Source organism: Triturus cristatus, chromosome 3_1 (assembly GCF_964204655.1).
Source record: "Triturus cristatus chromosome 3_1, aTriCri1.1, whole genome shotgun sequence".
Lineage (NCBI taxonomy): Eukaryota > Metazoa > Chordata > Amphibia > Caudata > Salamandridae > Triturus > Triturus cristatus.
Genome location: NC_140583.1, coordinates 356,222,622 through 356,250,172, shown reverse-complemented (window position 1 = coordinate 356,250,172; position 27,551 = coordinate 356,222,622). Strand labels below are relative to the sequence as shown.

The window sequence follows — 27,551 nt, the reverse complement described above, 5'->3', positions numbered from 1 at the left end:
GCGACCAAATCGGCAGGGCTCGAGTAAGGGTGTCGGAGGTCGGACAATCTTCCAGGAGCCGCGAGTCGCTCAGCAGGGCTCAGAGTTCTCCAGGGTGCAAGGTGAGCCGCGACCACGTCAGCAGGGCTCGGATGTTTCTAGGCAGAAGTCCGTCTCTGCCAGGTGGAGCCGCGACGCTGTCTGCAGGGCTCACCGAGGTTCCAAGAGTTCCGTCGGAGTTTGGGAGGATGTTCTTCAGCCGCGACCACGTCAGCAGGGCTCGTTTCGTTCCAGGATTCAACTGCCGAGGGTCCCAGAGCGCCCCTTGTTATAGGGTGACTCCTCTTTGATGTCCGGAGTCCTCACGGGCAGAGGTCTTAGCGCCTGGGGTCGTTTGTTGGGGGTTCCTGCCACGCGGCCCTTTGATCCTTTCAGAGCGGGGTCGGGAGGGCTCCCAGACACGCAGCAGGCGTGGAGCCAGCCCTCAGGGTGGCCGGAGGGGCGATCGAAACTATCTCTTGGGAGGAGGCCAGGTGTGAATGAAACTACTCCTACCTCTCCTGCTCACCAGGAGCTCTCTCTCCCCCCAGCCGGCATGGCGCGACTAGGGTCGGGGGCGGCCATCTGGGTCGGGGGCGGCCATCTGGGGTGCTGGGCCGGGTCACTGGAGGCCGCGAGGCCGATGGAAGGGGAAGGGTGCCCGGTGTCGGGAAGATGGAGGGGAGGACGGGGGTAGCCCCGGGTTCTGGGTCGGGTAGGCTATGTTAGTCAGGGTCGTGTGGGGTGTAGGGGTTAGTCTGGTGTCGCTACGAGTCTGGATGGGCCACGCCACGAGGCCGGGTCCAACATGCGTCCCCCCCCCCAGCTGAAGGCCGGAGAGAACTACCCATCCTCTTGGGGGTTCTCTTCGCTGAGGCGGAAGAATCTGGAGAGGCTGTCAGCGTTGTTGTGGTCAGTGCCAGGGCGATGCTCTACTGTGAAGTCCATCCCCTGAAGGGAGATGGACCATCGTAGCAATTTGGGGTTCTCTCCCCTCATCTGCATGAGCCACCGTAAAGGTCGATGATCCGTCTGGACTCGGAAGTGGGTTCCGAAGAGGTAGGGTCGCAGTTTCTTTAAAGCCCAGACTACGGCGAACGCCTCGCGTTCAATGGTGCTCCATCGTTGCTCTCAGGGCAGTAACCTTCGGCTAATGAAGGCCACGGGCCGATCTAGGCCCTTCTCATTGAGCTGGGATAGGACGGCTCCAATGCCATGCTCGGAAGCATCCGTTTGTACCACAAACTCTTTGGAGTAATCGGGGGCTTGGAGCACAGGGGCTGTACACATGGCGAGTTTCAGGGCGTTGAACGCCTCCTGGCAGGCAGGGGTCCACTGCACCTTTTTAGGTTGTCTTTTGGACGTGAGCTCAGTGAGGGGTCCTACGAGGCTGCCGTAACCTTGGATGAACCTCCGGTAGTACCAGTGAGGCCCAGAAAGGCGCGGACTTCGGTTTGGGTGGTTGGTGGTTCCCAGGCCTGGATGGCGTCAATCTTAGGTTGGAGGGGGGCGACCTGCCCGCTGCCGACCTGGTGCCCCAAGTAGACCACCGATCCTTGCCCAATCTGGCATTTGCTGGCTTTCACTGTGAGGCCGGCTTGGCGCAGGGCCCTCAAGACCCTCCGGAGGTGCTGGAGGTGCTCACCCCATTCGGAACTGAATACCGCAATATCGTCCAGATAGGCGGCGCTAAACTCTTCCAGCCCGGCCAGGACTCTATTCACCAGTCTCTGAAAGGTGGCCGGGGCATTTTTCATCCCGAATGGCATCACTCTGAAGCGATAGTGCTCATCCGGGGTGGAGAAGGCGGACCGCTCCTTGGCGCCTTCCGTGAGTGCAATTCGCCAGTATCCGCAGGTCAAATCGAAGGTGCTGAGAAAATGAGCAGACCCAAGGCGGTCAATGAGCTCATCTGCGCGGGGCAGAGGGTGAGCGTCGGCTCGGGTGACCGCATTGAGCCCCCGGTAGTCCACGCAGAACCGTAGTTCGGGGGCAACACCAGGGGCAGCTGCTTTCGGGACTAGTACCACTGGGCTGGCCCAAGGACTGTCTGTGGGCTCGATCACCCCTAGAGATAACATCTTCGATACCTCCGCCTGGATGCAGGCCCGGACTCGGTCGGGGACGCGGTAGGCTCGGTGCCGTACCGGTGGGCTGTCTCCGGTGTCCACGTCGTGGACGCACCAGTCGGTGACCTTGGGGACGAGGGAGAACAGGTCGGAGAACTGGCCCAAGAGCCGGCGGCAGTCCTCATGTTGTTGGGGTGTGAGGGAGGGGGAGAGGATCACCCCCTCCACGGAGCCGTCCTTTTCTTTGGCCCGCAGGAGGTCAGGAAGAGGCTCCATTTCCTCTTCCGCCCTGTCATCTGGGCCAGGAGCAAGCTCAACTCCGTCCGCATGAAGTGAGGCTTGAGGCGGTTCACGTGGAGGACCCGAAGGGGGTTCCGAGGGGACCGGACGTCCACCACGTATGTCACCTGACTTTTTCGTTCGACCACTTTGAAGGGCTCGGTCCACTTGTCTTGGAGGGCGCACGGCTTCACTGGGGCCATCACCCAGACTTGCTGACCGGGCTGAAACTCGACCAGCGTGGCATTCTGGTCGTACCAGCGCTTCATTTCTTCCTGGCTCGCCTCGAGGTTGGCCTCGGCCAGCTCTCGGAACTTCCGAGTCTGGTTCCTGAGAGTCAACAGGTACCGGAACACATCCTGCGGGGGGTCCCGGGGTGCCGTATCCCATCCCTCTTTGACCAGGCTCAGGGGACCTCTGACTGGGTGCCCATACAGTAATTCAAACGGGCTGAACCCCAAGGACTTCTGGGGGACTTCTCTGTAGGCGAACAGGAGGCAGGGGAGAAGGACGTCCCACTTATGCCGCAGGGGCTCCTCGAGACCCATGATCATTCCCTTCAGAGTCCGGTTAAACCACTCCACTAGGCCATTGCCTTGGGGATTTTAAGGGGTAGTGAATTTATAAGATACTCCACATTGTTGCCACAGGGATCTCATATATTTTGAGATAAAATTGGTGCCTCGGTCTCTCACGACCTCTCGTGGGAACCCTACCTGGGAGAAGATCCCCATTAAGGCCCGGCCCACCACGGGGGCCGTGACGGTGCGGAGGGGGGGGGATGGCCTCCGGGTATCGTGTGGCATGGTCCACTAGGACGAGAATAAAGCGGTGACCCTGGGCGGTCTTGGGATCCAGGGGCCCCACGATGTCAATTCCGACCCGCTCGAAGTGGGTACTGACGACTGGGAAGGGTTGGAGGGGAGCCTTGCGCTTCCCTCCACTTTTACCACTGGCCTGGCACGTGGGGCAGGACTTGCAGTGGGCCTCTACGTCGGCTCGCATTTTTGGCCAATAAAAGTGCGTTACTAGGCGGTGATAGGTCTTGTCCTGGCCCAAGTGGCCGGCCAGGGGTACATCATGGGCCAAGCACAGGAGGAAGTCTCGAAAGCGTAGGGGTACCACCAGCACCCGGGCTAACCCTAGCTCGGCAGACCGCTGTTCGCTGTACAGGAGGTCATTCCCCCAATACAATAAGTGGGTTCCCGTTTGGTCGCCCGCGGCTTGGGCTGCGGCCTGCTGCCGGGGTCCGACCAGGGAAGGACAGGTCGCTTCTTCTTGGCAGAACTCCTCTCGGGAGGGGCCCCCTTCGTGGCGCCACTGGGCCAACTCGGGCAGATCACCTAACTCCGTGATCTGCGCGTGGTCGGGCTGGACGAGTCCGTCGGCGGCGAGGGGCTCTCCTCCTGGGGATAGGGCGTGAGGTTCAACAGGGTCGTCTCCGGTTTGGTCAACGGAGGTGGTGCTGGGGGTTTCGTCCTCGACTCCCCCGTGGGGGGGGGGGTAGTCGGGCCGCCATGGATCGGGTGGTTGCGCACACCCATTCTGTTAGACCCATCATCCCGAGGTGGGTCTTGCGCTCGACCTGTCTCCAGGGGGAACTTTCCAGGTCATTTCCCAGGAGGCAGTCTACAGGTTGTGCGGTTCGGACAGCCACCCGCAATGTTCCGGTTACTCCCCCCCCCCCCCCATTCGAATGGTACCAAGACCATCTTACACAAACTCTCAGTGTTGTCGGAAGCTATCACAGGGTAAAAGACATTTGGGATGATCTGGTCCGCCTGGACTAAGTGGCTGAGGACACCAGTGATGCTCGCCCCGGTGTCACGAAGGGCCTCCACCGGGTGGCCGTTAACCTTTACGAGCTGGCGGTACTTCTTGGTGTTTGCGGGTAGGGGTGCCCCGGGAATCATATCTCTATCTCCTAGAGAGACTAGGGCCATGGCTGCAGGTTCCCATCCCTCGGGGGCCTCAAACTCCTCCCCTAGGGTTACGGTGGCCATGTGTCGGGCTGGGGGAGCTGTCGTGGGGGGTTTCTGGGCCATGGGGCACTGAGGGTCGCTGGCGTAATGCCCTAGCCGTTGACAGCGGAAACATGTGATATTCACCCGGGGTCCTTGTCTGCCTGGGGTGGCGGTACTGCCTGGCGGAGGAGCTGGGAACCCCGGGGGTGGGTTCCTCGGGGGGCTACGCGGGGGCCCGGATGGGAACTCCCTCTGTTTCCCTTGATTTCCCCCCCCCCTCTCTGGCGGGGAGGTCCTTGATGGCTGCGGGGGTAGTCTCCTACGGGGTTTCGGGGGACCCGGGTGTTTACCCAGCGATCTGCTTCGACGGCCAGCTTCCTCGGGTCTGCGAGCTTGCTGTCGAGCAGGTGCTGGCGTAGTTCTACAAAACAGTTTGTGGACAAGTGTTCCCAGGCAATGAGGTCGGTCAATTCTTCGAACGTGGTTACCTTGCTGCCCTTGATCCACCCTTCCAGTGCTCGACTGTAAAAGTTTACGTATTCCACCCAGGTGGTGCCTGGGATCTTTCGGCAGTCCCGGAACTGCTGCCGATACATTTCGGGGGTGAGGCCGTATTTCGTGAGGAGGGCCTCCTTCATGTGGCTGTAGGATGTTTGCACAGAGGCCGGTAGGTCGAGGAGGGTGTCCCGTCCTTCGCTCAGGAATCGCCCCCACAACTCGGCCCCCCAGTCCATCTGTGGGACGCGGTGGGAGGTCATGGCTACCTCGTAGGCTTTGAACCACTGCTGGATGTCATCATTTCGATAGTACTCTTTGACCACATCCTTAGGGATGTGGACTTTCGGTTCCCCCAGGGGTGCGGGTTCTTGGCCCCCCGGGGGTCGAGCTCCTTTGCTCCTTGCTTGGAACTCTATTTCTTTCAAGCTGCGCTGGTGCTCCAGCTGAAGTTTTTTTTCCTCGTGCTCCCGTTGCAACTTCTTTTCTTCTAGCTCTCCTTCTACTCGGAGTTGTTCCACCGCTAGCCTCTTTTCGGCTAGCCTTATCTCGCCTTCTATTTTCAGTTTGGCCATTTCCAGTTCATGACTTCGGTCCCTTTCCCTGTCTGTGATGTCTAACGGGGACCAGCCCCCATCCGCTGCGTTGCTTTGTGCCTGGGGGTTATTGCTTGTTCTCGGGATGTTCCTGAGCTCGTCCGGCCGCTCTGTCTCCTCACCGACTTCGTCCAGTCGGGGAAGGGAGGCTCCGGACTCCACCCAGGCTTTCAGGGCTTGTTGCATGTCTTCCTTTGTGTTCAGACCAGTGGTAGCGATCTTCCGTTGTTTGCAAAATAGTTTCAGCTCCTTGTGTGTGTATTCTTCTAACCGCTGCACACAAAACGTAGCACTCTCGTCGGTTTCAGTGGTGCTCATGGTGGTTTCTTCTGCCAACTTTGTTCGGTAGTGCGTCAACCGTTCGCTGTACGATCTCTAGATTGTGGACTCGGATCCTGTCGCTTGCGACCAATGTTAAAAGGGCCAGCCTCAGGGAAGGACAGAATATGTACCTGACCACCCTGCGCCCCACCTTTTCCGGGAGAAGTAGCCGAGCACTGGCAGGAGACCCCCTCGGGCTGGGTCCCGTACCTAAGATCGTACACGCTGATTTAGCACCATGCAACACAGAGACACCACACCGTAGATTCTGAAGTACGTATGCTTTATCTAGAAGTATCAGGATCTTTATGATCCGCAGAGGCGTATGTACGAGTAGAGCAAGGGCTCACAAAGTCTCGGTTGGGGTAGAGGTAGCGGGACAGTCTTAGGATCTGGGTCAATGCGGGAGCGTATCCGGCGCACGGCTCTCAATCCTTGAGCCGGGGGATACGAGATGATCTCTGGGGCCCAGCCGGACCAGAATGTCTCTTGAGTGCGACCAAATCGGCAGGGCTCGAGTAAGGGTGTCGGAGGTCGGACAATCTTCCAGGAGCCGCGAGTCGCTCAGCAGGGCTCAGAGTTCTCCAGGGTGCAAGATGAGCCGTGACCACGTCAGCAGGGCTCGGATGTTTCTAGGCGATGCTGTCTGCAGGGCTCACCGAGGTTCCAAGAGTTCCGTCGGAGTTTGGGAGGATGTTCTTCAGCCGCGACCACGTCAGCAGGGCTCGTTTCGTTCCAGGATTCAACTGCCGAGGGTCCCAGATAGCCCCTTGTTATAGGGTGACTCCTCTTTGATGTCCGGAGTCCTCACGGGCAGGGGTCTTAGCGCCTGGGGGTCGTTTGTTGGGGGTTCCTGCCACGCGGCCCTTTGATCCTTTCAGAGCGGGGTCGGGAGGGCTCCCAGACATGCAGTAGGCGTGGAGCCAGCCCTCAGGGTGGCCTGAGGGGCGATCGAAACTAGCTCTTGGGAGGAGGCCAGGTGTGAATGAAACTACTCCTCCCTCTTCTGCTCACCAGGAGCTCTCTCCCCCCAGCCGGCATGGCGCGACTAGGCAGGGGTTGCGCTTGGGTCGGGGGCGGCCATCTGGGGTGCTGGGCCGGGTCACTGGAGGCCGCGAGGCCGATGGAAGGGGAAGGGTGCCCGGTGTCGGGAAGATGGAGGGAAGGACGGGGGTAGCCCCGGGTTCTGGGTCGGGTAGGCTACGTTAGTCAGGGTCGTGTGGGGTGTAGGGGTTAGTCTGGTGTCGCTACGAGTCTGGATGGGCCACGCCACGAGGCCGGGTCCAACAACTGACTACCACAATCAGATCAGAGCCACCAAGAGGAACTTCATCCACAACAAAATCCTGGCCAACTCCACCAACTCCAAGGAACTTTTCAGTGTTATTCAAGAATTCACCAACCCACACAGCCATCACCCCATCCCAAGACCTCTGCGACAAGCTTGGAACCTATTTCCACCTCAAGATCAAAAACCTCTACGACAACTTCATTGACCATCCACCAGGCGGCACAGATGGCCCTCGCCCCCCCAGAAACACCAGCCAGCCCACCATCTCCAACTGGACACCAATCATGGCCGAAGACACTGCCTCGACCATGAAAAGCATCCACTCAGGGGGCCCCCACTGACCCCTGCCCCCTCACATCTACCACAGAGCCATGGCCACCATCGCACCCGAACTACAACGCACCATCAACACCACCTTCAAAACTAGCAGCTTCCCAGACAACTAGAAGCGTGCAGAAATCGGACCTCTGCTCAAGAATCCCACAGCTGACCCCACCGACCTCAAGAACTATCGGCCCATCTCGCTCCTCCCCTTCACAGCCAAAGTTGCAGGGAAAACAGTCAACAGGAAACTGACACGATTCATTGAAGAGAACGCCGTCCTCGACCAGTCCCAATCCGGATTCCGAAGCAACCACAGCACAGAGACCGCCCTACGCGCCGCCACAGATGAAATCCGCACCCTCCTGGACCAAGGCCACTCCGCAGCCCTCACCCTACTTGACCTATCAGCGGCCTTCGACAACGTCTCCCACCGCACACTAGTCGCCAGACTACACAAAGCAGGCATACAGGGAACAGCCCTGGACTGGATCAGATCATTCCTCACTGGAAGAAGCCAAAGGATCGGACTCCCACCCTTCCTCTCTGACCCCACGAAAATCACCTGCGGAGTCCCACAGGGTTCATCCCTGAGACCCACCCTCTTCAACATCTACATGGCTCCCCTCGCAGCAATCGTCCGACAACGCGGCCTCAACATCGTATCCTATGCCGACGACACCCAGCTGCCTGAAGCTCAACGCCGAGAAGACAGAAGTCCTCGTCCTCGGTACCACCCCTTCTGCATGGGACAGCACCTGGTGGCCGACCGTCCTCGGAAGCCCACCTACCCCCTCAGACCACGCCAAGAACCTTGGCATCGTACTCGACTCATCGCTCATCATGAACCGACAGATCAACGCCATCACCTCCAGCTGCTTCAACACCCTCCGGAAGACCTTCAAGTGGATCCCCCCTGAGTCAAGGAAGACAGTCACCCACGCATTTATCAGCAGACTGAACTATGGAAACGCACTCTACGAGGGCATCAACAAGTCCCTACTCCGCAAACTCCAGACAATACAGAACACCGCCGCCAGTCTCGTCCTCGGCATCCCCCCTGACAAGAACACATCAGTTAACACCTATGAAGTCTCCACTGGCTCCCCGTGGAGAAAAGAGTCACTTTCAAAATCTTCACTCACGCCTACAAATGCCAACACAGCAACGGACCCAAATACCTCAACGACAATCAACTTCCACGTACCCAAAAGAAACTTCCGATCTTCCAACCTCGCACTGACCGAAACCCCGCGCATCCACAGAGCCAGAGCAGGCGGAAGATCCTTCTCTCTCATTGCAGCCAAGACCTGGAACGAGCTACGGGCAGATATCAAACGCGCCCCCTCCCTGAACACCTTCAGGAAGACCCTCAAGACCTGGCTCTTCGGCTAGACAGATCTGCGGAACCCCCCCCCCCGCCCCTCCTCAGCGCCTTGCGTCCCTCACGGGTGAGTAGCGCGCTTACAATTCCCTGATTGGTGTTCAAGTTGCACAGCTTCTGCTTCACTTATAGATAGGAGGGTCTTTGCTCTTGATCCTTGCACGTGTAGTTCAAAAAGATTCTGATGGTGTGTTCTACGACCCGGGGGTCTCAATATTTTCAGGCTACTGTAGCACACTGTTTCTGTCATAATTGAGTAGTTTCATGATGAGCGCTCTCAGGGGTGCCCCCGGGGGCGGGCGGGTAGCCAATGCCCGATGGGCTCGCTCTAGCCCAAAGAATGGCAATAAAAGTCCGAGGCCAATGACAACCGTGAGCCATTTTTCCAGGAAGGCTTCATGCCGGGCTCATTCCTGCCATTCCAGAAATCCCAGAAAGCGTAGGTTGTATTTTCTTGCTCGCCCTTCTGCATCCTCTAGACAAGTGTTCAGATATTGTGTCTTCTCTGTCAAGGTCCGGACCATGGTCTGCAGATCTCTCACTTCCCTAGTCAGGCTCTCTCCCTTTTCTTCTGTTGCCAGGGAGAGTTCCACAACTTTCTGCAAATCTGTCCGCTGTAGGTTGGCCTCAATCAATATGGAATCCTTTTTGTGTTCTAGGATGTGTTTCGAACTCTGACCACCCGGATCTTGGTGCCTGTAGGATCAATCGCTGCCTGTTGTGTCTGATCATTTCCTTTTTTAGTTTGCCGGGTATTTCCTCTGGTGGCGCCTGTAAAATGGTCCATACGGGTCTGCTTTGACTGCCTGTAGTTCTTATCTCAACCCATGACTGTCTTTGCTGCAGCAATCTCCTTGGCAGCACTCAGAGGGAGGCGCATAGAGAAGCCCCTTGCTCTTAAGGCCTGCTGGGCCCCACACCTGGCGACCGCGTGTAACCTTTCTGCACATACCGCAGTATGGTGGGAGTCTCTGCTTAACTTTTGCAGTTATTTAATGATGCACACTGCATATTGTGGCCCCCGACCAGTCTCACTCTGCCATTCGCTGTTAGGCGGCCACACTGTGCTTCCTCGGTCTTCTAATTTTGAGGCCTCCCACGAGGGATTTCGTTAGGGCATACAGGGGAATGGTCCATCCCTACCAATTGTCTATGGGCCAGATGCGGTTTTGCCCTGAGGCAGCAAGTTCCCCAAGCACTGCTTCTCTGTGTCAATGGCCCCATGGATATCAGGGCCAGTTCACCGCTCAGCAGCCAAGCACCACCTCAATCTGTGCAGACCACCATCCCTGATCCGCTTGCATGTACCTGCGCCATTGTGGGCCTCCTCTTGTTGCCTGCCGCCTCTCCAACCAGCCAAGCACAAAGCTTCGCACCAGCGCAGGGGTCTATCTGTGCCTCACCGCTTCATGCCATGGGGCTCCAGGAATATCTCAGCTTAGCGCATAGAGCTGGCTGCCATCTTTATTCTGCTGGTGCTCATCTCTCCACTCGCCCGGCTTCATGCTGCAGTATTGCATCCATGTCCGCCCTCATGTGCATCTCCATCAGTCTGGGTTACCCTCTTCACCACCCAGTGCAGCCAAGCTGCAGCGAGGCACAGGATTGCATCGGGGACTGCGGAGCTCTCCATCAAAAAGTGCACTCTTGCTTGGCCATGCCCCCTTTCCTGTTAATGTTAAATCATTCTGCCACGTCACTTTGAGGCTTATGTTCTGGAATTGAATTTTGAGATATGGAGTAGGAACAGGCAACAAAACAACAAATGTTGTTTATATTATAATGTAGTGTATTTTTAATTAAAGTCGATTCACTGAGTTTGACTGCACCTTAATTGGAAATTGATTAGAAAATTATTAACATAAAATGGGAATGGTACCCTTTTTTTTTTTTTTTTTTGAAGACCCGAAAACGAGCTTTCATAGCTAAATGCAAATAGAGCATGAAACAGGAATATAATTGGATAATGCACATTTGCGTTGCTGATAAAAGGTCAATGCTATTGAATTAAATATTTTGCATTACAACTCTTCATTTCATAATTTCGAGACGCTCCAATATCTGCAGAAGGAGTTAAAATACTGATTAATGTATGGAGCGGGCATTTCATTCAAACTCTTGTTACCCTTCATTGGTTACTGTGGCAAAACAAACAAACCACCAGATTGTCATTTTATTTGACAAGGCTTTGTATTGCACATGGCCTAGATATCGTTAGAGAAGGCAAAATGAATGCACTCGTGTTTGAGTATAAATGCTGCCAGACTGCTGGTCCCACCTGTTCTCAGAATGTCTGGGAAAGTTTGGTGGATTATCCTCTTGTTGGGCACTAGCTTGCAATGTGCTCTTAAAAGGTGATTGACCAGATGAAGATAGACTAACATTAAAACAACTCAATGGTACTTCCATATTGTCTTCACAAGAATACTGAAAATGCTTTCTAAAAGCATAGATATACACACTTGGCAATAGGTGGACTGATGAACCTATGGTTCTACTGGGGGTGAGAGGTTGCCCACATTTCCGGTTCTTACTGGATATTGCCTAGTCAGGTTTTGACATATAACACAGTGGTCAGGTTGGGGCACGTGCAGACTGTGTGGAACTGGCCAAGATGTGTCTGAAATGCATGGCTTATTGGAAACCGTGCTAATGATGGGAATTACTGGGAGAGCAATGTCTCAGAAGTACAGTGTACCAATTAACCTCTAAAAAAAACAATGGTCTAAGGATACATGAGAAGAGATCACTGATAGGAAATGGAAGAAAGTAATAGAACATTCAAAAGCAGTGTCTAGAAATGCACGATGTAAATGTTTGCAATATAATATCTTGCATCGCACATACTTCGCCCCTAGTCGATTGAACAGAATATTCAATGGTACCGGATAATGCCCCCAGTGTCAAAAAGGAAATGTGGGAATTATACATGTTTTGTTCATGGCCCTAAATTGCACTACACTGGACACACATGTGCATTAAACAAATAATAGGCTCAGAGTTAGATGGTGTCTCCAGGACATGTTTATTAGGTCTCATACCAGGACCTAAACAATTTGGGGCTTCAAGTAAATTTAAAGACTTGGAGATAGGTTTGGCCAAGAGGCTAATTGCAGTTATGTGGTAAAGCAATGCTCCACATGAACAGAAGCTGAAACCACAGTTTTGGTTAAATTGAAAGGACCAGGTGGCAGCACCACAGGAATTACTGATGAGGTCACGTTGCTGGTATGTGTGTCTGAGAAAGATGGAAAGCAAACACAAGGAGATGATGGAAGGAGCGCTGAAACATTTCGGACACTCACCCCCAGTCACGGATCTTGGTTGAATCCATCATCATTCTTTAGATCACTTCGCCACCTCAGTTCAGACCCAGCCATATGCAAATCAGTCTTGTCCCTGTGCCTCATGGAAACAGTCCAGCCCGAACTGCCAAGCCAGGTCTTCCCTGGACAGGAAACAAGCATCCTGGGACCGGTTTCAGGGTAACAACCTTCATCAACCAGGCTAGCTTAAATCCAGAAAGATGACACCAAGCCTCCACGAAGGAGTTCTATACTGCGTACAAAGGGATAAGTAGAACATTCTAAAAAAATAAGGCAATGTATTTAACTATGAAGGGTCTTTTTGCCTCAATACAAAGAAAATTGGAATTAGGGCACTGGGAGAGTAGGATATTGGTAAGATGTGCATGTATGGGTGGATTTTGAGGTGCTAGCCACCTAGATTATAGAAAGGTCATAAGAAAAAGTAAATATTTAGGTTGTCGGAAAAGATCAAGTCAGAGAGCACACCTTGTGTAATTCGGAATGTTGATAAAATCGAACCAAAAATAATTATGAATACAGATGTGAACAGATACAAGTACATTGCTGTGCTAGTCTTTACAATGCCAACCTTTATATGCAAGTAAATCATCAATCATCAAGTAAAATTTTTTTTTTAAAGAATGTTGGAAACCTCCAGCTGGCAGGATATTAAAGAAAGTGATCTCAAAACTGCATGAAAATGTAAGCATACTCGGGAAATGATTACAGCATACTTTCTACTGCATACAGTAGGTTGTACAATCTTTTATAAACACACGCTAGCAACCTTATAAAGCACAATAGGTAAGACAAAATTATCCCCCAAAAATTTGAAAAGCAGTGGGATTTTTTTTCCTTCTGAAATATGTGTATTGGCAATCAAAATATAACTCCAAGAATGGTGCTAGACTGTATCTTGCATTAAACATAGAGTGTGTGTTCTGTAGATCTCAGACTGAGTGACACATATCAGTTTAGAGTTAGCTGTAGGATTTCAATACATCAATTTTATTGACCAGGAATGTGGAAGACAGAATTATGCTAAATGGATATCCAACAATAGAAACATTAACCAAATACTCAAGGGTGCCTGGCCACTGCATTGGCCATAGAAAAACATTGTTAGACAACCGTACATTGGCATTATATGAACAATGGAACCAGGAACTGCTGAAGAATCGAATAATGTGAGGTGAAGAGTACCATCTTGGCAAGGAAGATCTTAATCCACGTGTCTTAAGACAGCGCAAACCTTTGCATGATATTAAGCTTTCCTCTTCTATTTTTAAGTTGCTGTATTCAAGATTCTTAAATGTCCTTTTTCAAAGTTTGATGTATATAATGTCACATGAAGATATTTGTCAATGAAAGTAAACATTGATGGAGCTCTGTTTTATCACATATAACTGTTGTACTTCTAGAGGATTATTGAGAATGTTAACAATGTAAAGCATAAGATTGTTAGTCAGTGTCATATTATCAAAATATTTCATTTTTAAATATACATAATAGGCCAATTTACAAATCACACAACTGTGCATGACCATCAGTTGTTTCTTTCATATTTTCTTTGGTAGGTGGAGTCTTCACAGGAAGCAAATGCTGACGTTATGAGGGAGATGACCAGAAAATTACACAGACAGTATGAAGAAAGGCTACAAGAAGAAGAAGCAAAGCATTTTGCTGAGAGAGAAGCTCTAGTAGTATGTACATCTAGTCTAGGGAACTAATTTGGATAATGTTCAAATTAGTTTTCTTGATGTTTTGCCATAGCTATTATTTATGGATATTTTTGAACTTTTCCCCCTGCCTAAATGTCATCCATGAAGTCTCACAAGGTACTGGAAGTCCATTCTTTCTGCTTTACAAATTTTGGTTTGGTCTCAGGGCACATTCTTGTTAATTATATCTGTGCCCCACAAACCCTGCCAATGCACCTACTGCTGAGTTCTATTTTTTCTGTTGATTGGAAATGACTTAAAGTCTAAGTTATAGCTTTTTTTTTAAGTTCGATTGTGTTCCATGCTCATGGTTACATTATTTAATCATTGTGTAAGTACTATCAGTTTTATTGTTTTCTAATTTTAGAAAACATTAGCTTGTACAGCGTTATGATACGATCTACGATGCCTGTTTTTCCAAATGCTTAATTTCATGTCATGCATTTCTCTTTAGTTAGCAATCCCTTGTCATACATTTTCTATTCCAAATATGCCTCAAAAGACTCCTCCATCATTACCACTCGGTGATATAATGACTCTAGAGTTTATTCTAGGCTCTGTGTAACAGTGGGATTTTGGTATCTGTGCATCCAGTTTCATGCAGATGAAATGCCAATATATATTGTTTTTCACATTGTTCTAGGTAACAAAAATGATTATTTACTTTAGGTCCACATGATAGTCCACACTTGGTTATTTTTTTGTTAACTTCTTTGCTGCTATTGTCTGAATTATGGCAGAGCTGGTTGAATAACTTCTGTTAACCATTTCTTCATCACAGGCCCAATATTGAGGTTACTACATTGAAAACGCCTCTGTTTTAATCTCCTCCTTCAGCAGACATATTTTTGGCAACTCACTTAGGAGCTAGAGCTGCATGGCGCTGAGAGACATGATCTGGGCTTGCTTTTTCTTTCTATACTTATTGGGCTGCTCTGGCTGTTGCAGTGGCAGTCCAGCTTTTTAATGACAAGTTGTTCACATGTATTTATAATTGTGAAGGAAGCTTCTTATGTTGAGTAATCATAACATCAAGAACAAAAGCAATATGTCGTTCCTTCTCCATTATCTACCAATTCGCTAGAAAGGAGAGAGAATGTGGCCTAACGGCTAGGGCGGTCGACCTCGGAGCAGGGGAAGCAGGTACGAGTCTTTGCAGGGATGCTCAACATTTTGTAATTCTGGGCAAATCACTTAATTCTTCTGTGCAAAAAAAATTAATGCATCAGTCTGTAACATAACTGGTGCTCATGTAAAGCGCTCTGATACCTTCGGGCCTAGTTCGCGCTATATAAAACTCCAGAAAATATTTTTTAAAAGCCCATATGATTCACCTACCTCTGTAGCGTCTTGCTAACCAGCTAAAGCTCTGACGGAGTCTGCAACAGTAGGTGAACAGTGTCTCTACTAGGGTCCTCCTCATCTCCTGTCAAGGGTGCTTATGTGTATGACCAGGCTGACTTTCTTTCTTTTGCCACATTCTGTTTTTTCTTTCTTTAATATTCGGCCATTAGTTGCTCTCACAGATCTTAAATAACTATTTTACAACTGCTTAAATTATTTTCATCTGCCTGGTTAAATTAGATTTCTAAAATGCATGTCATGGTATTCCTGTTTAGAACCAAGGCAACTAATGAGACATTAATTATATAGATTTTGAATATAATTAGGATCAATCAGGGATTTGTGAAGCGCGCTACTCACCTGTGAGGGTCTCAGGGATTGGGTGGGGGGCGGTCGTGCAGCTGCGTGCGGCTCCTTCTTACCCAAAGAGACAGGTCTTTAGGCTCATCCTGAAGCTATTCAGAGTGGGGGAACATCTGATGCTGAGTGGGCGCTCGTTCCAGGTTTTTGCCGCAATGTAGGAGTAGACTCTTCCACCCGTTCTGTCTCTGCGGATGCGAGTGGTTTTGCCCAGGGCGAGGTCGGCAAAGCAAATGGTTCTCTTAGGTGCATAGAAGTAGACTTTAGTTGAGGTACTGGGATCCGATGTTGTGGAGGGATTTCTAGGCGTGTGGCAGCTGTGTTCTGGATGGTTTTCGCAGCAGGGATTTGTTGATTCTGGCATAGAGGGCATTCCCGTAGTCCAGTCTGCTGGTTATGAGTGCGTGGGTGACTGTTTTTCTGGATTCAGGGGGGATCCATTTGGAGGTCTTGCGGAGGATGCAGAGGGCATTGAAACATGCGGAGGAGATGGTGTTGACCTGTCTGGTCATGCTGAGGGATGAGTCTAGTATGATACTGAGGCTATGAGCATGGTCCATTGGAGTGGGGGGGTTGCAGAGGGCGGTTGGCCACTAGGTGCTGCTCATCCAGGAAGCAACGTCTTAGCATGGGGCTGAGCAACAATCCTTGGGTTACTCCGCAGCTGATCTCTGTGGGTTCTGAGAGAAAGGGCGGGAGTCTGATTCTTTGGGTTTGGCCGGTGAGAATGGAGCAGATCCAGTCGAGGGCAGTTCCCCGTATGCCAGCATTGTGGAGTCTGACGGTGAGTGTGCGGTGGGAGACGGTGTTGAAGGCCGCAGAGAGGTCTAGTCGGATGAGGGCCACCGTGTGGCGCTGGTCAAGGAGAGTGCAGAAGTAGTCTGTGGCAGCTAGGCAGGGCGGTCTCGGTGCTGTGGTTGCAGTGGAATCCTGATTGGGAGGAGTCGAGGAGGGAATTCACTTCGATGAAGTTTGTGAGCTGGCTGTTGGCGATCGTCTCAGTTGCTTTCGCTGCAAAAGAGAGGCGAAAGATGGGTCCGTAGGTTTTTAGGTCAGCCGGTTTGGCGGAGGGGTTTGACTTCTGCGTGCTTCCAGCCATCAGGGAACGTGCTGGTTTTGAAGGTGGGGTTGATTGTCAGTCATAGTTCGGGTGCGATGGCGGAGGTGGCTCTGTGGAAGATGTCCTGCTGGCAGGTGTCCGTGGGGGCTCCTGAGTGAATGCTCTTCATGGTCGTGGCAGTGTCTTCTGTAGTGACCGGGGTCCAGGTGGAGATGGTAGGCTGGCTGGTGTAGCTTGGGGTGGGGTGAGGTTTCGGTGTCTAGTGTCTGTTCATTGAAGTTGTTGTAGAGGGAATTGATCTTGAGATGAAAGTAGGAGCCGAGTGTGTTGCAGAGGTCCTGGGAGGGTGTGACGTCTGAGGTTTCGCTGGGCGGTTTGGTGAATATCTGTATGATGCTGGAGAGTTCCTTCGAGTTGCTGGAGTTGGCAAGATTTTGTCCTGAATGAAGTTCCTTTTGGTGGATCTGATGCGTTGGTGGTGTTCTGTCATGGCGTTCTTGTAGTTGGTCCGTGCCTTCGGGGTTTTACTGTGTCTCCAGATTTTCTTGAGGCGTCTGCAGGTGTGTCTGGATTCTCGGAGGTGGGTGGTGACCAGGTGGCTTTCGTGAGGCAGTGTTTGTCGGAGTTCCGGAGAGGGGGCGAGCTTATCTGCGCAGTTGGTGATCCATCTGTGGAGTCTATGGGCGGGGGGAGCGTGGTTGAGGAGCTCTTCAGTGACCTTGCTCCAGTTCCTGCACAGGGTGCGTGGTGTATGTTTGGGTGCGGTGGGTTTAGAGAAGAAATTAACGCAGTGGTGGTCTGTCCAGATGGATTGCGTGGTGTGGCTGAAGTGGATGTTGTTCCCTCCTGTGAATATGGCATCGAGGGTGTGTCCTGCCTTGTGGGTGGGAGTGGTGACGATCTGCTTCAGTCCAGTGTTGGCGAGGTTGTCCAGGAGGGCGGTGGAGTTGAGGTCACTGAGGTTGTTGAGGTGGAAGTTCAGGTCTCCGAGCAGTAGGTAGTTCATGGAGGCGATGGTGTGGGGTGCGATGACGTCAGTTACGGTTGTGGCGAACCCAGTGAGTGGTCCGGGAGGTCTGTAGGCTAGGGTGCCACGTCGGGTCATTCTGGAGTTGGTCTGGATCTGGAAATAAAGATGTTCCCTGGGGGTCGGGGAGTTGGTTGTGCTGGATGTGGTGAGCCGGAGGGAGTTCTTCTGTGCGATGGCAAGTCCTCCTCCCGGGTGGTTGAGGCTGTCCTTCCTCTGGATCTTGTATCCGTCAGGGATGGCGGTAGTGATGTTGGGGCAGAAGTGGCGTTGGTTCAAGTTTCTGTGAGGAAGGCGACGTCTGGTGACAGGGTGTCGAGGAGCTTCCAGACTTCTATGGTGTGTCTGTGTAGGGAGTGTATGTTGAGGAGGATGCAGTTCAGAGGATTGGGTGCTGTGGCGTCCAGTTGGTGGGTGGTAGCTGCGGGGGTCAGGAGGTGGGTGAAGGTGCAGCAGCAGTCTCTGCAGGAGAAATGACCGAGGGTGGTGTTCAGCATCGACTTCTGGCAGTTGTTGTTTCTTCCGGGGTTGAGTGTGTGGAGGGCGGCTGAGTCGTTGCGGTGGGCAGTCGGAGACCCGGCGCGCCTTTAAATAGGGAACGGAGAGGAAAATACAACTGGGAGGCGGAAACCGGCGGGGGAAGGGGCTGCAGGGGCAGCATGGGCAGGAAAAAGGCGAGCAGGACACAAACAAGGCAAAATAGGAAACATGGATACAACAAGGCACAAAAAGAAATAAGAATAAAAGGCAACAGATAGACAGGCATAATAGACAGAAACCAGGCAGACAGAAAAAAGACAGACAGACGCAGATAACAGAAAGGCTGGCCGAGTGGGCCAGCAGAAGAGCAAGTCTCTCCCACTGGACCACCAGGGATGAGGCACAGGCAGTAGCCTGCAGGTGGAATAGGGCCTTGAACACCTGCCAGAGACAGGTACTGGGGGCAGCGGCACAGAGACGGAGCTAGATAAGCAACATTACATTAAAGCAAAAACTCACTTTAAAGCAGTTTTATTTACTTAATTAGGTGCACAACCACATTTGTGTTCAAATTTTTAAGATACTGGGGTATTTATGTCAGTGACATTGCTTCCTTCATATTTTTTTAAGGTAAAAACAAACCAATTTCTCAAAGCCATTGAAGATGCCAATGAAAAGGTGCGAATTGCAGAACTAAGAATTGGGGAACGTGATCAGCGAATAGAAGAGTTGGATCGGTTGATCATTTGCATGGAAGAGGTAACGCATATCACTTACCTGTTCAAATGTGCATTTATTTATCTTTTTTATGATATTGTTTGAGATAAACCTGGAAACAGATAGCACAGGACTATCATTGTATTCTCTAACAATGTTTTACTTGTTTGTAAATCAGGATAAGGAGATGGATAAAAAGATGATGCTGGTAATTGTTACTTAAACACCTAATCCTTTACATAATAGGTCCGGTTCAATTTTGAATATGCACAGCATAGGGATAAGGATGCAATTATGCAAAATCTGAGGATTTAGGATTATTGTAGCAATGGGCATTCTCACTAATTTGAGTTTCTTTTTGTTCCGTTAAATCACTGGCGACTTGAGTCATTGAGCGCTTTTTGAGTTAGACATGGGCTCCTAAAATATTGCTTGCTTAGAGTTCAGTAAAGCATTTCAAAACTGTGTGGATGGACGTTTTTCTTTGTTTTTGTTTTTAGTGTTACTGCGGTATTGTGAATTAGTATAATCCCTCATTATGATGAAACCCCACAATGAAGAACACCCTACTGACAAAATCAGGATGCCAGATCTCCATTCAAAAATTGTCAAAATGACAAAATAGATTTTACATGAAAATCCACAGGTTTTCGTGATAAAGAGGAAATAACCAAATGTCAATAGGGAACAAAGGGGGTAGGAGCTAAGAGTAGAAAAGAAGATTTGTGGCAATGGAAGAGACAGGCCCACGCCATTGGTGTGGACTTCCACCATCAAGAAAGAAAAAAAGAGTAGAAGAAACTAAATGTGTGCCCAATAAGGAAACACCCCATTCAAAGAAAGAGAGGAGATAGAACAAGGAGCAGAGAAGGGTGGGGTTATTGTAAGCCCCCCATAAAGAAAAACAAGGAGTATTAGAAAAAAAAAATTAAAAATAGTTTTCACTAAGGACATTCACTAGGTTGGTTTCGTCAGTCTGGTGAAAGCTGTTGTAGGTAAAACACATCTTCATTAAAGGATCAACAAAAAAGTTTGTCAGAACATGTTTCTTCAGATGTTCTCTTTGAAAATGCATACAACTCTGAACATTACATGGAGTATATAGGAAGGCAGCATGAAAGCATTTGAGATCTGCATTTAAGACAATGCAAGTCAGATGCTTCAATGTCACACTTAAGTAAAGAATACCTCCGCTAATTCATATTGGAAATTATGCTCAAATATGATTATCCCATGATCTGAAATGGAAACCTTCATTTTTTGGACTGCCTACCAGCCGTAGGGTCCTGCCACAAACTTGCCTGCTCTTTCGCCGCTCCTGGGGGTCCAACGCTGTTTGTCTCCCCTGCTGCCGCTTTTCCATCGCGCGGCTGTGAGCAGAGGGAGACTACAGCTCCCAGGCATCTTAGCGCCTGCCAATGCCTCCTACGCGCCCGGAGGCGCAGAAATGCCCGAGGCTCCCTCGGAGGAGCGGGAAACCTTCATTTTTTTAACTGCCTACCAGCCGTGGGGTCCTGCCACAAACTTGCCTGCTCTTTCGCCGCTCCTGGGGGTCCAACGCTGTTTGTCTCCCCTGCTGCCGCTTTTCCATTGCGCGGCTGTGAGCAGGGGGAGACTACAGCTCCCAGGCATCTTAGCGCCCGCCGACTCCTCCTACGCGCCCGGAGGCGCAGAAAAGCCCGAGGCTCTCTCCGCGTCGCGGGACACGCGCGGGCGAAGCCGGACGAAGCCCGGACAAAGGGCGGGCCGTCTGAGGCCGTCTGAGGTCGGTGGAGGTCTGGTCGGGACAGCTCCCTAACACTTTGCTCCTCGGCTCTGGAACTTTCAGATAAGTTATTGAGTGACTCTTATGTACCATTGAGTTTTTGGACTTGTAACCAGCATTATGTGCATTGGCCTGTTTGTGTTTGTGTGATACAGTGAGGATTGCTAGCACTATGGCTAAATGTATTGCCAATACAAAAGGGGGGGTTGGGACACTGGATGCGTACCTTAAAAGAGCAGAAACGGCAGTGGCCAAAGAGATAGAATTAGTTGAAAGGAGGTTATCTCTTGAGCCATCTAGTATTAATACTAATAACTCGAACAATGCATTGGCCGCCGTTCCTATCGGTAATACTCAAGTACCAATGGTATCGCTTCAAAGCCATGGATTGCTAGATATATTGAATGTATCCTGCCCTCCTGCTCTTAGCCCGACGCCTTCCCCTCCCAATACACGCACTAGGCAGGCACGGGCCGAGCTTGCTACTAGAGCTAAAGAGCTACCAAAAAAGCGGAAGGCACATAGTGCCATTAAGGGCAGCAAACCGTGTGCAAAACAAGCGAGAAAAAGTAAATCTACTGTTGGTATGGGCCCTCGAGTAATTAGCCAATTGATTCAGGCTGACAAACCTAAGACTCATGCGGAGGGTGCCCAAACAACAACTTTCCCTATAGCCAACCCCATTGAGGGTGATCAAATGGCTAGATTTTTGGGGGTTTTAGAGGAGCGCTTCAAGACCCTCATTAATCCAGTTATGGAAAAACTTGAGCTAATTGACTGTAGACTAGTGGCCCTGGAAAGTAAGGTATTAAATTATCAGGGCTCTTTGATTATGAACAAATCAACGGGTACTCGCTCTGACTGCATTCCCATACAAATACCCGTAGACACCAGCTTGGATGTTGGAGCTCAGGTATTCAGAGAACAGGTAGTAGCTCAGACAATCAATGCAACAAATAATCCTATTCCTGTAAGACACAATATTTCAGGTTCTGGAGGCCATAGAGACAATCTAAATGGTATTCCTTATCCCTCCCAAAAAGTTATAAAATTCCATCTCCCCCCTGAGGCGTGCCCTTACTCCATCATTCTGGCAAATGTCCCCAAAATATTAGATGGTAAAGAGGAACACTGGTCATCACTCAAGAATAAAGTATTACATTTTCTGAACTCCAAAACAGTGCTGGGTGATAACCTATATAACATCTTTAAGATGGTTCGAAGGGTAGACTGGGTTGGAGACACTAAAAAGGGCTTGGATGGAGATTGCGTTGTTGTTAACTTTGCATCCCCCCAATTGGTAGATCATATCCTAAGACAGGCAGGCTCATTGAGAATACATTAAGACCATATTCATATTCTGCCCCTAGGGTTTTTCTACCCTCCTCGCCCTATAGTTGTCAGTAAAGGGAGAGGCCCTGTTTCCTGTTCTGATTTCTATGTTAGACCCATTACAGTAAGTAATAGATTCGAGGTGTTGAGTTTCTTGGACTGCAATGACTGACTGGCTAATGGTCAAGATCAGGATCTGCGAGGACCCTCGTTAGCAATTTATTCTGTAGCTATTATACCATCTGATGTAGGTCGATATGATGTAACTCCCTGGGAATTCAGAGAAGTGACTCAGACCAGTGTTCCTTTTAACACCAATAGTCCTCTGCCAGTGTTACCTCAACATGAGGATTCTGTTGGTGGAAACTTGCAGGAAGCTTCACTACGTGGAAGGGATGAGGATAATGCCTTCTCATCTCTAGTTTCCTGGAATGTAGCAGGAATCAGGAATAAAGTAGTGTCATCTGATTGGTCCAAGTTTCTTGAAAATAAGGATATTATATTGTTGCAGGAAACCTGGTCAACTGTTTTAGATTATAGACCTGGTTACCTTAGCTTCTATGTCCCCGCTGTCCCAAGTCTCCATGGAAGAGCCAAGGGGGATCTCTTAACCTGGATCAAACAGGATAGCAGGTATTCCTTGACTCAATTGGATACAAACAGTAACGATATTTTACTTATTCAAATCCAGCGCCCTGGACTAAAGGATTTATTTGTTTTTAATATTTATGCTAGAGGGTTGCCAGGGGGTAAATCTTCAGAAACTGTGGAGGAGTTGGACCAGCTCCTTGATGTATTTTGCAAAAGGGGTAATATCATTGTAGAGGGTGATTTTAATTGTTGTTTTGAACCTCTGGATGTAAACGATATTGATCTTACTCTTGAGGAGGATCGTACTTGGAACATTCCCCAGCTGACACTTGCGCCAGTGAAAAATTGGACCGAGGCTGTACTTCAGCTTAAGGCACTTTGTTTGGGCCAAGGTCTACGTGCAATTAATGGTAGATCAGCATCTGATAAACAGGGGGCTTTTATGTTTAATAATGGATTACGTAAAAGCCGCATTGACTATATACTGACTAATAAAAAATATTGGTCTAGTATTAAGGATATGAAAGTGATGGAGAGGGTGGAGAGCGACCATGACCCCCTACTACTATCATTCCAATTATTTCTTATTAATAGTCAAGAGATTCCCTCCAGGATGGTGGAAATTGTTCCATCTAACGATTCAAGGCGAGTCAAATGGGCTAATTGCCTATTGAATGAGAGGCAAATTTTAACTATAAGAGATTTAACTATTAAAGCCACAAATGACCTACAGATTTGTATTGCTCAGAAGGACAACATTGGAAAAGCAAACACTATTCATATGAATCTTTTTAATCAACTTAGTGTTTTTTTTTACAAAACAAACACATGCCAAACCCAACAGACCATCCAGAAAGGAGGACCAATGGTATGGGAAATCATGCAGGACTGCCTATCGGGCTTTGTCAGACGCAGTCAAAACTAAGGATATAATTTGTATTCGGGCTGCCCGTGAATTATATAAAAAAGCTCAATTGGATGCCAAACGTGTATGGGATCAGGATTATTGGAATGATCTTTGCTCAGCCAGTAAACAACGATCAATGTGTCCCTTTTGGGACCTGGTCAGGTGGGGTAGGGGTCAAAAAAGAGAAGAACCAATTAACTTTGTACCTCCCAATCTGTGGGTTTCGCATTATGCATCCCAGTTTGTTCTCACGGATGCTTTTGAAGAGAGTTGTATTCCAACTATTTCCTCTAACTGGGTTATGACTCCCTTGCCTTTTGATTTAAACGAGGTGCATAAGGTATTGAAATCTATCCCTAGAGGCAGAGCACCAGGTATAGACACGGTTCCAGATGACCTGTTTATGCAGGACAAAGATCTTTGGGCACCCTATATTCTTTCCTTAGCTAACTGCATATCAAATGGTTCACCCATACCTAATACTTGGAAGGGCGCCCAGATTATCCCGATTTTTAAAAAGGGAGATCGATCAGATCCGGGCAACTACAGGCCCATAAGCCTGATCGATTGTATACAGAAAGTGGTGGCTAGGCTTGTCCTATTAAGGATTCAAGGGTGGATAGAGGAGGAGGAAATTCGATCACCACTACAGGCAGGGTTCCACAGCCACACAAGTACCATTGATCAGGTATTTAGGTTTTTATTAATATACTGGCGGGTGGTTCAGTTGGGAGATGGCATGTTATTTGCAGCCTTTGTTGATCTTAAATCAGCTTTTGATCTAGTCCCTCGAGCAAGAATGTGGTCAGTTTTTAAAGATCAAGGAATGCCTATTGACATTTTACTTTTTTAAATTAAACTACACGAGGATAATTTTGCTCAAGTAAGATGGAACCAATTAGGCAGTGTTACAGATAATTTTTCAATTGCTAGGGGAGTTCGTCAAGGGTGTGTTTTAGCACCGACCCTTTTTTCATTATACATCAACAGAGTTATCAACTATTTTAAGGAAACACCAACTGATGCCCCAAAATTGGATGGCAAGTTGATTCCTCTGTTGATGTTTGCTGACGACACCTTATTAATTTCCAAGACACAGCAGGGCCTTCAAAAAGCTATAGATGTGTTCCAGATCTTCTGCAAAGACCATGGACTCATCGTAAATGTCACCAAAACGAAGTTTATGGTCTTGCATAAGACCAAACACGTTAGAGGGACCGTGCTGATGAATGGAATAAAACTAGAACAGACCAGGGTCTTTTCATACTTGGGCATAACTCTTGCATCGAAGTTAGAATGGAAACCACATGTAGATCAGGTGACAATTAAGCATGCACAGTTAGCTGGTGCACTAATAAAAGAATTACATTTGTCCCATACTAAACCTATGATTCCAGCGCTTAAAATATATGAAGCCAAGATAGGTTCAGCAAGTCTTTATGGGGCAGAACTCTGGGGATCTAGTAATCTTATCCAACTGACTAGGGCCCAAAATAAGTTTCGTGCGACTGATTACTGGCCTCCCGACCTCAACTCCTCTAATCCCCCTGTATTATGACCTGGGGGTTTCACGCCTTGAGGATATCACAAGATACAGACCAGTGGCTTATTGGAGGAGGCTTTGGGTTACCCCTGAACTCTCTGAATACGCCCGGGCTTTTCTGGATGTCAGGGGGTTTGATAAGGGGAATAAGATTCTATGGATGAGGGAGGTCAGGTTATTGTATTCTGCAATGGGCCTAGCAAGTTTATGGGAGGAGCCTACAGTACATATTTTTCCCCCCAGGAAAACCCTAAAAGACTTGTATTGGCGGGTGACTTCAGAAAGAAGATTTGGATCAAGCATTGGTCCGTCTCTAACTTCGGATTTTTTGGCACTCAAGGATAAGCCCTCGTTTGAAAATTATTGGGACTGTATCACTGTTGTGGAGGATAGAAAGCCACATCACCAATTTAGGGTGGGCACCCTTCCAATCAATACATTTGTCGCAAAATGGCGAAAAGACTTAAAACCCGATTGTCCTTTTTGCCCAGCTCACCAGGAAAATATTGCGCATATTTTATTCATGTGTCCGGAGTACAAAACACCAAGACAGGTTTGGATTAAACCAATCTGTCTTTTACTTGGTTTTCGGACAGGGGTTGAGGCTTTGCGGTGTCTCACAACAAACACATCTCAAACTGTGATTATTGCTGTTTCAAAATTTCTCCATTGGATCTGGATCATTCGTGCTTATAAATTACGCCTCGTCTGATCATTTGATAAATGTTAATTTTTTTTATGGATTTTAAATACATGAGATATCTATTTATTTATAATTCCCGCTGCCATGTATGCTCTATTTGCAGTCTATGTTGTAACTATGGTCCCCTCTTTTGCCTTCTGTACCCCTCTATCTATTTTAAAATTGTTTATTATTATGTGTCTTTTATGATGATAAATCGAAATAAAGTTTTGAACTTGATAGCAAATTTGAAGATCAACTGCATTGTTATCCCTTTTTTAGCAGCTGAATCTGCCCTTTCAAAGAATAAAGAATGAGTGTTCTGCATTTGAGCAGGTTGAATAATTTTAATGTTGCAGATGCGTTTTGATGAGCACAAATTAACTGGATATTTAAATCTGTGACAAGCTAACAAGATGTCTCCATTAAATGGTAGTTAGGTAACGTTTAAGGATTTGATAACATCAGTTAACAACGCTCAAAACCGGCATTCCTGGTGGAAGGAACCAAAGGTTTCCCCCCACTTTACAAAGCCCGAATGGTTTAGGAATTAAAGCTGAAATCAATCATCACAGTAATTCCTAGCCGAGTAAGGATCATTCCTTGTACTGTTATAGAACCATTTCCTCTATTAAATGTAGATGCAAAGATTTTCACGGCTGAGGGTTTTCCTGTTGGGACTGGTGGACCTGAATCAGTCTGTTCTGTTTTGTCTTCAGCAGGAACTGTAGAGACAACATGAAGAGGATCCTGCACATAATAGATAACATTAAAATGACAGATAAGAAAACCTTACTGCTGTCTCTAAATGCAGAGACGGCATTTGACTTTGTGGAGTGGCACTGGACCTAGCTTCAGGGCTATGTGCAGGTAGACATGATCGACAGCTGTGGTCCAGTATTATTAATGGAGGTCACTTATCATGGCAGTCGATTTAGAGAGGGACAAAGCAGGGATGTCCCCTTTGACCTCTTCTGTTCACATTGATATGTGGCATTTGCTTGAAATACTGCTTAGAAATAAGGAGAGGCATGAGTTCAATATCGGAAAAGACACATACACACCCTTATGATGTAAGCAGACAACATATTGGTGTTACTGACAGGTCATTCTCAACCTGTTCCTATCCGGATGGAGGAGCTGGAGAATTACAGTGTGACCCAAGGGATTTAAAGGTAATGCTAAAGAGATACCAAATATCTATGTAACTTGTGATCAGGCAGTCTCAATCATAGTAAGGATTCCTTTCCAGTGGACTTTGAATACTCTAAAATAACTGGGCATACCAATTGTGTACCACATGTGTAAGTGGTGAAGCAGGACCAGCAGGCATGGCACAGTGGTGTAGTAGACTAGAACTCTCAAGGTGATGGCCATGCTACAAATACTCCTCTTATTTCAGACTCTCCAGTTACTGGCTCCATTGATGGCCCTGGTCAAACTCCAAAGAGCTGTTTATGACTGAACTAGAAAGCCACATACATTGGCTAGATGCTCAGTGCACAGAATACCTAAAAAGGGTTGCTGGGGCTTACCTAAGATTATAAGCTATTATCAAGCAGCAAAACTCAGAGACCAGAGTTTGAGAAGCAGTAGTAATTCATGAACCAGATCGTCACAGAGACACAGATATGGAGGCATCATAGATGGTGAAAACATAACGGGCATTGTGACACTACTCACCTCTGACAAGGCCAATGTTAGAGATCTGGGTTAAAGGAACACAGTGACTGGGCCTCTCTACATGCACAAACCTTGTTCACCCTGATACTGCAAAATCACAACATTATCTCAGTGACAAGGAAACAATCATTTGACATTTACAGTGTCAAAGGTTGCCAGGGAATATGGCTTTTTGATGAACTAGGCACCAGGTAATTCAACTCTTCAAGGTAATATTTGAGACCCCAGAGACAGAACAATACAGATATTGCCAGATCCACCACTGGCTCATGAACAACTCCATTAACATGTAT

The 27,551-nt window shown here is 48.8% G+C and overlaps 1 protein-coding gene across 3 annotated transcripts in view; it reads left to right on the top strand.

Annotated features, from left to right (window-relative positions):
• The window catches only part of MYZAP (myocardial zonula adherens protein), a 476,299-nt gene that overhangs the window by 246,209 nt on the left and 202,539 nt on the right, over positions 1-27,551 (top strand). For all 3 annotated transcript variants that reach the window (XM_085644097.1, XM_085644095.1, XM_085644096.1), the window contains exons 8-9: positions 13,624-13,749; positions 18,669-18,797. In XM_085644097.1, coding sequence (XP_085500223.1) covers positions 13,624-13,749; positions 18,669-18,797 — 255 coding nt within the window. The remainder of the gene's footprint in view (positions 1-13,623; positions 13,750-18,668; positions 18,798-27,551) is intronic.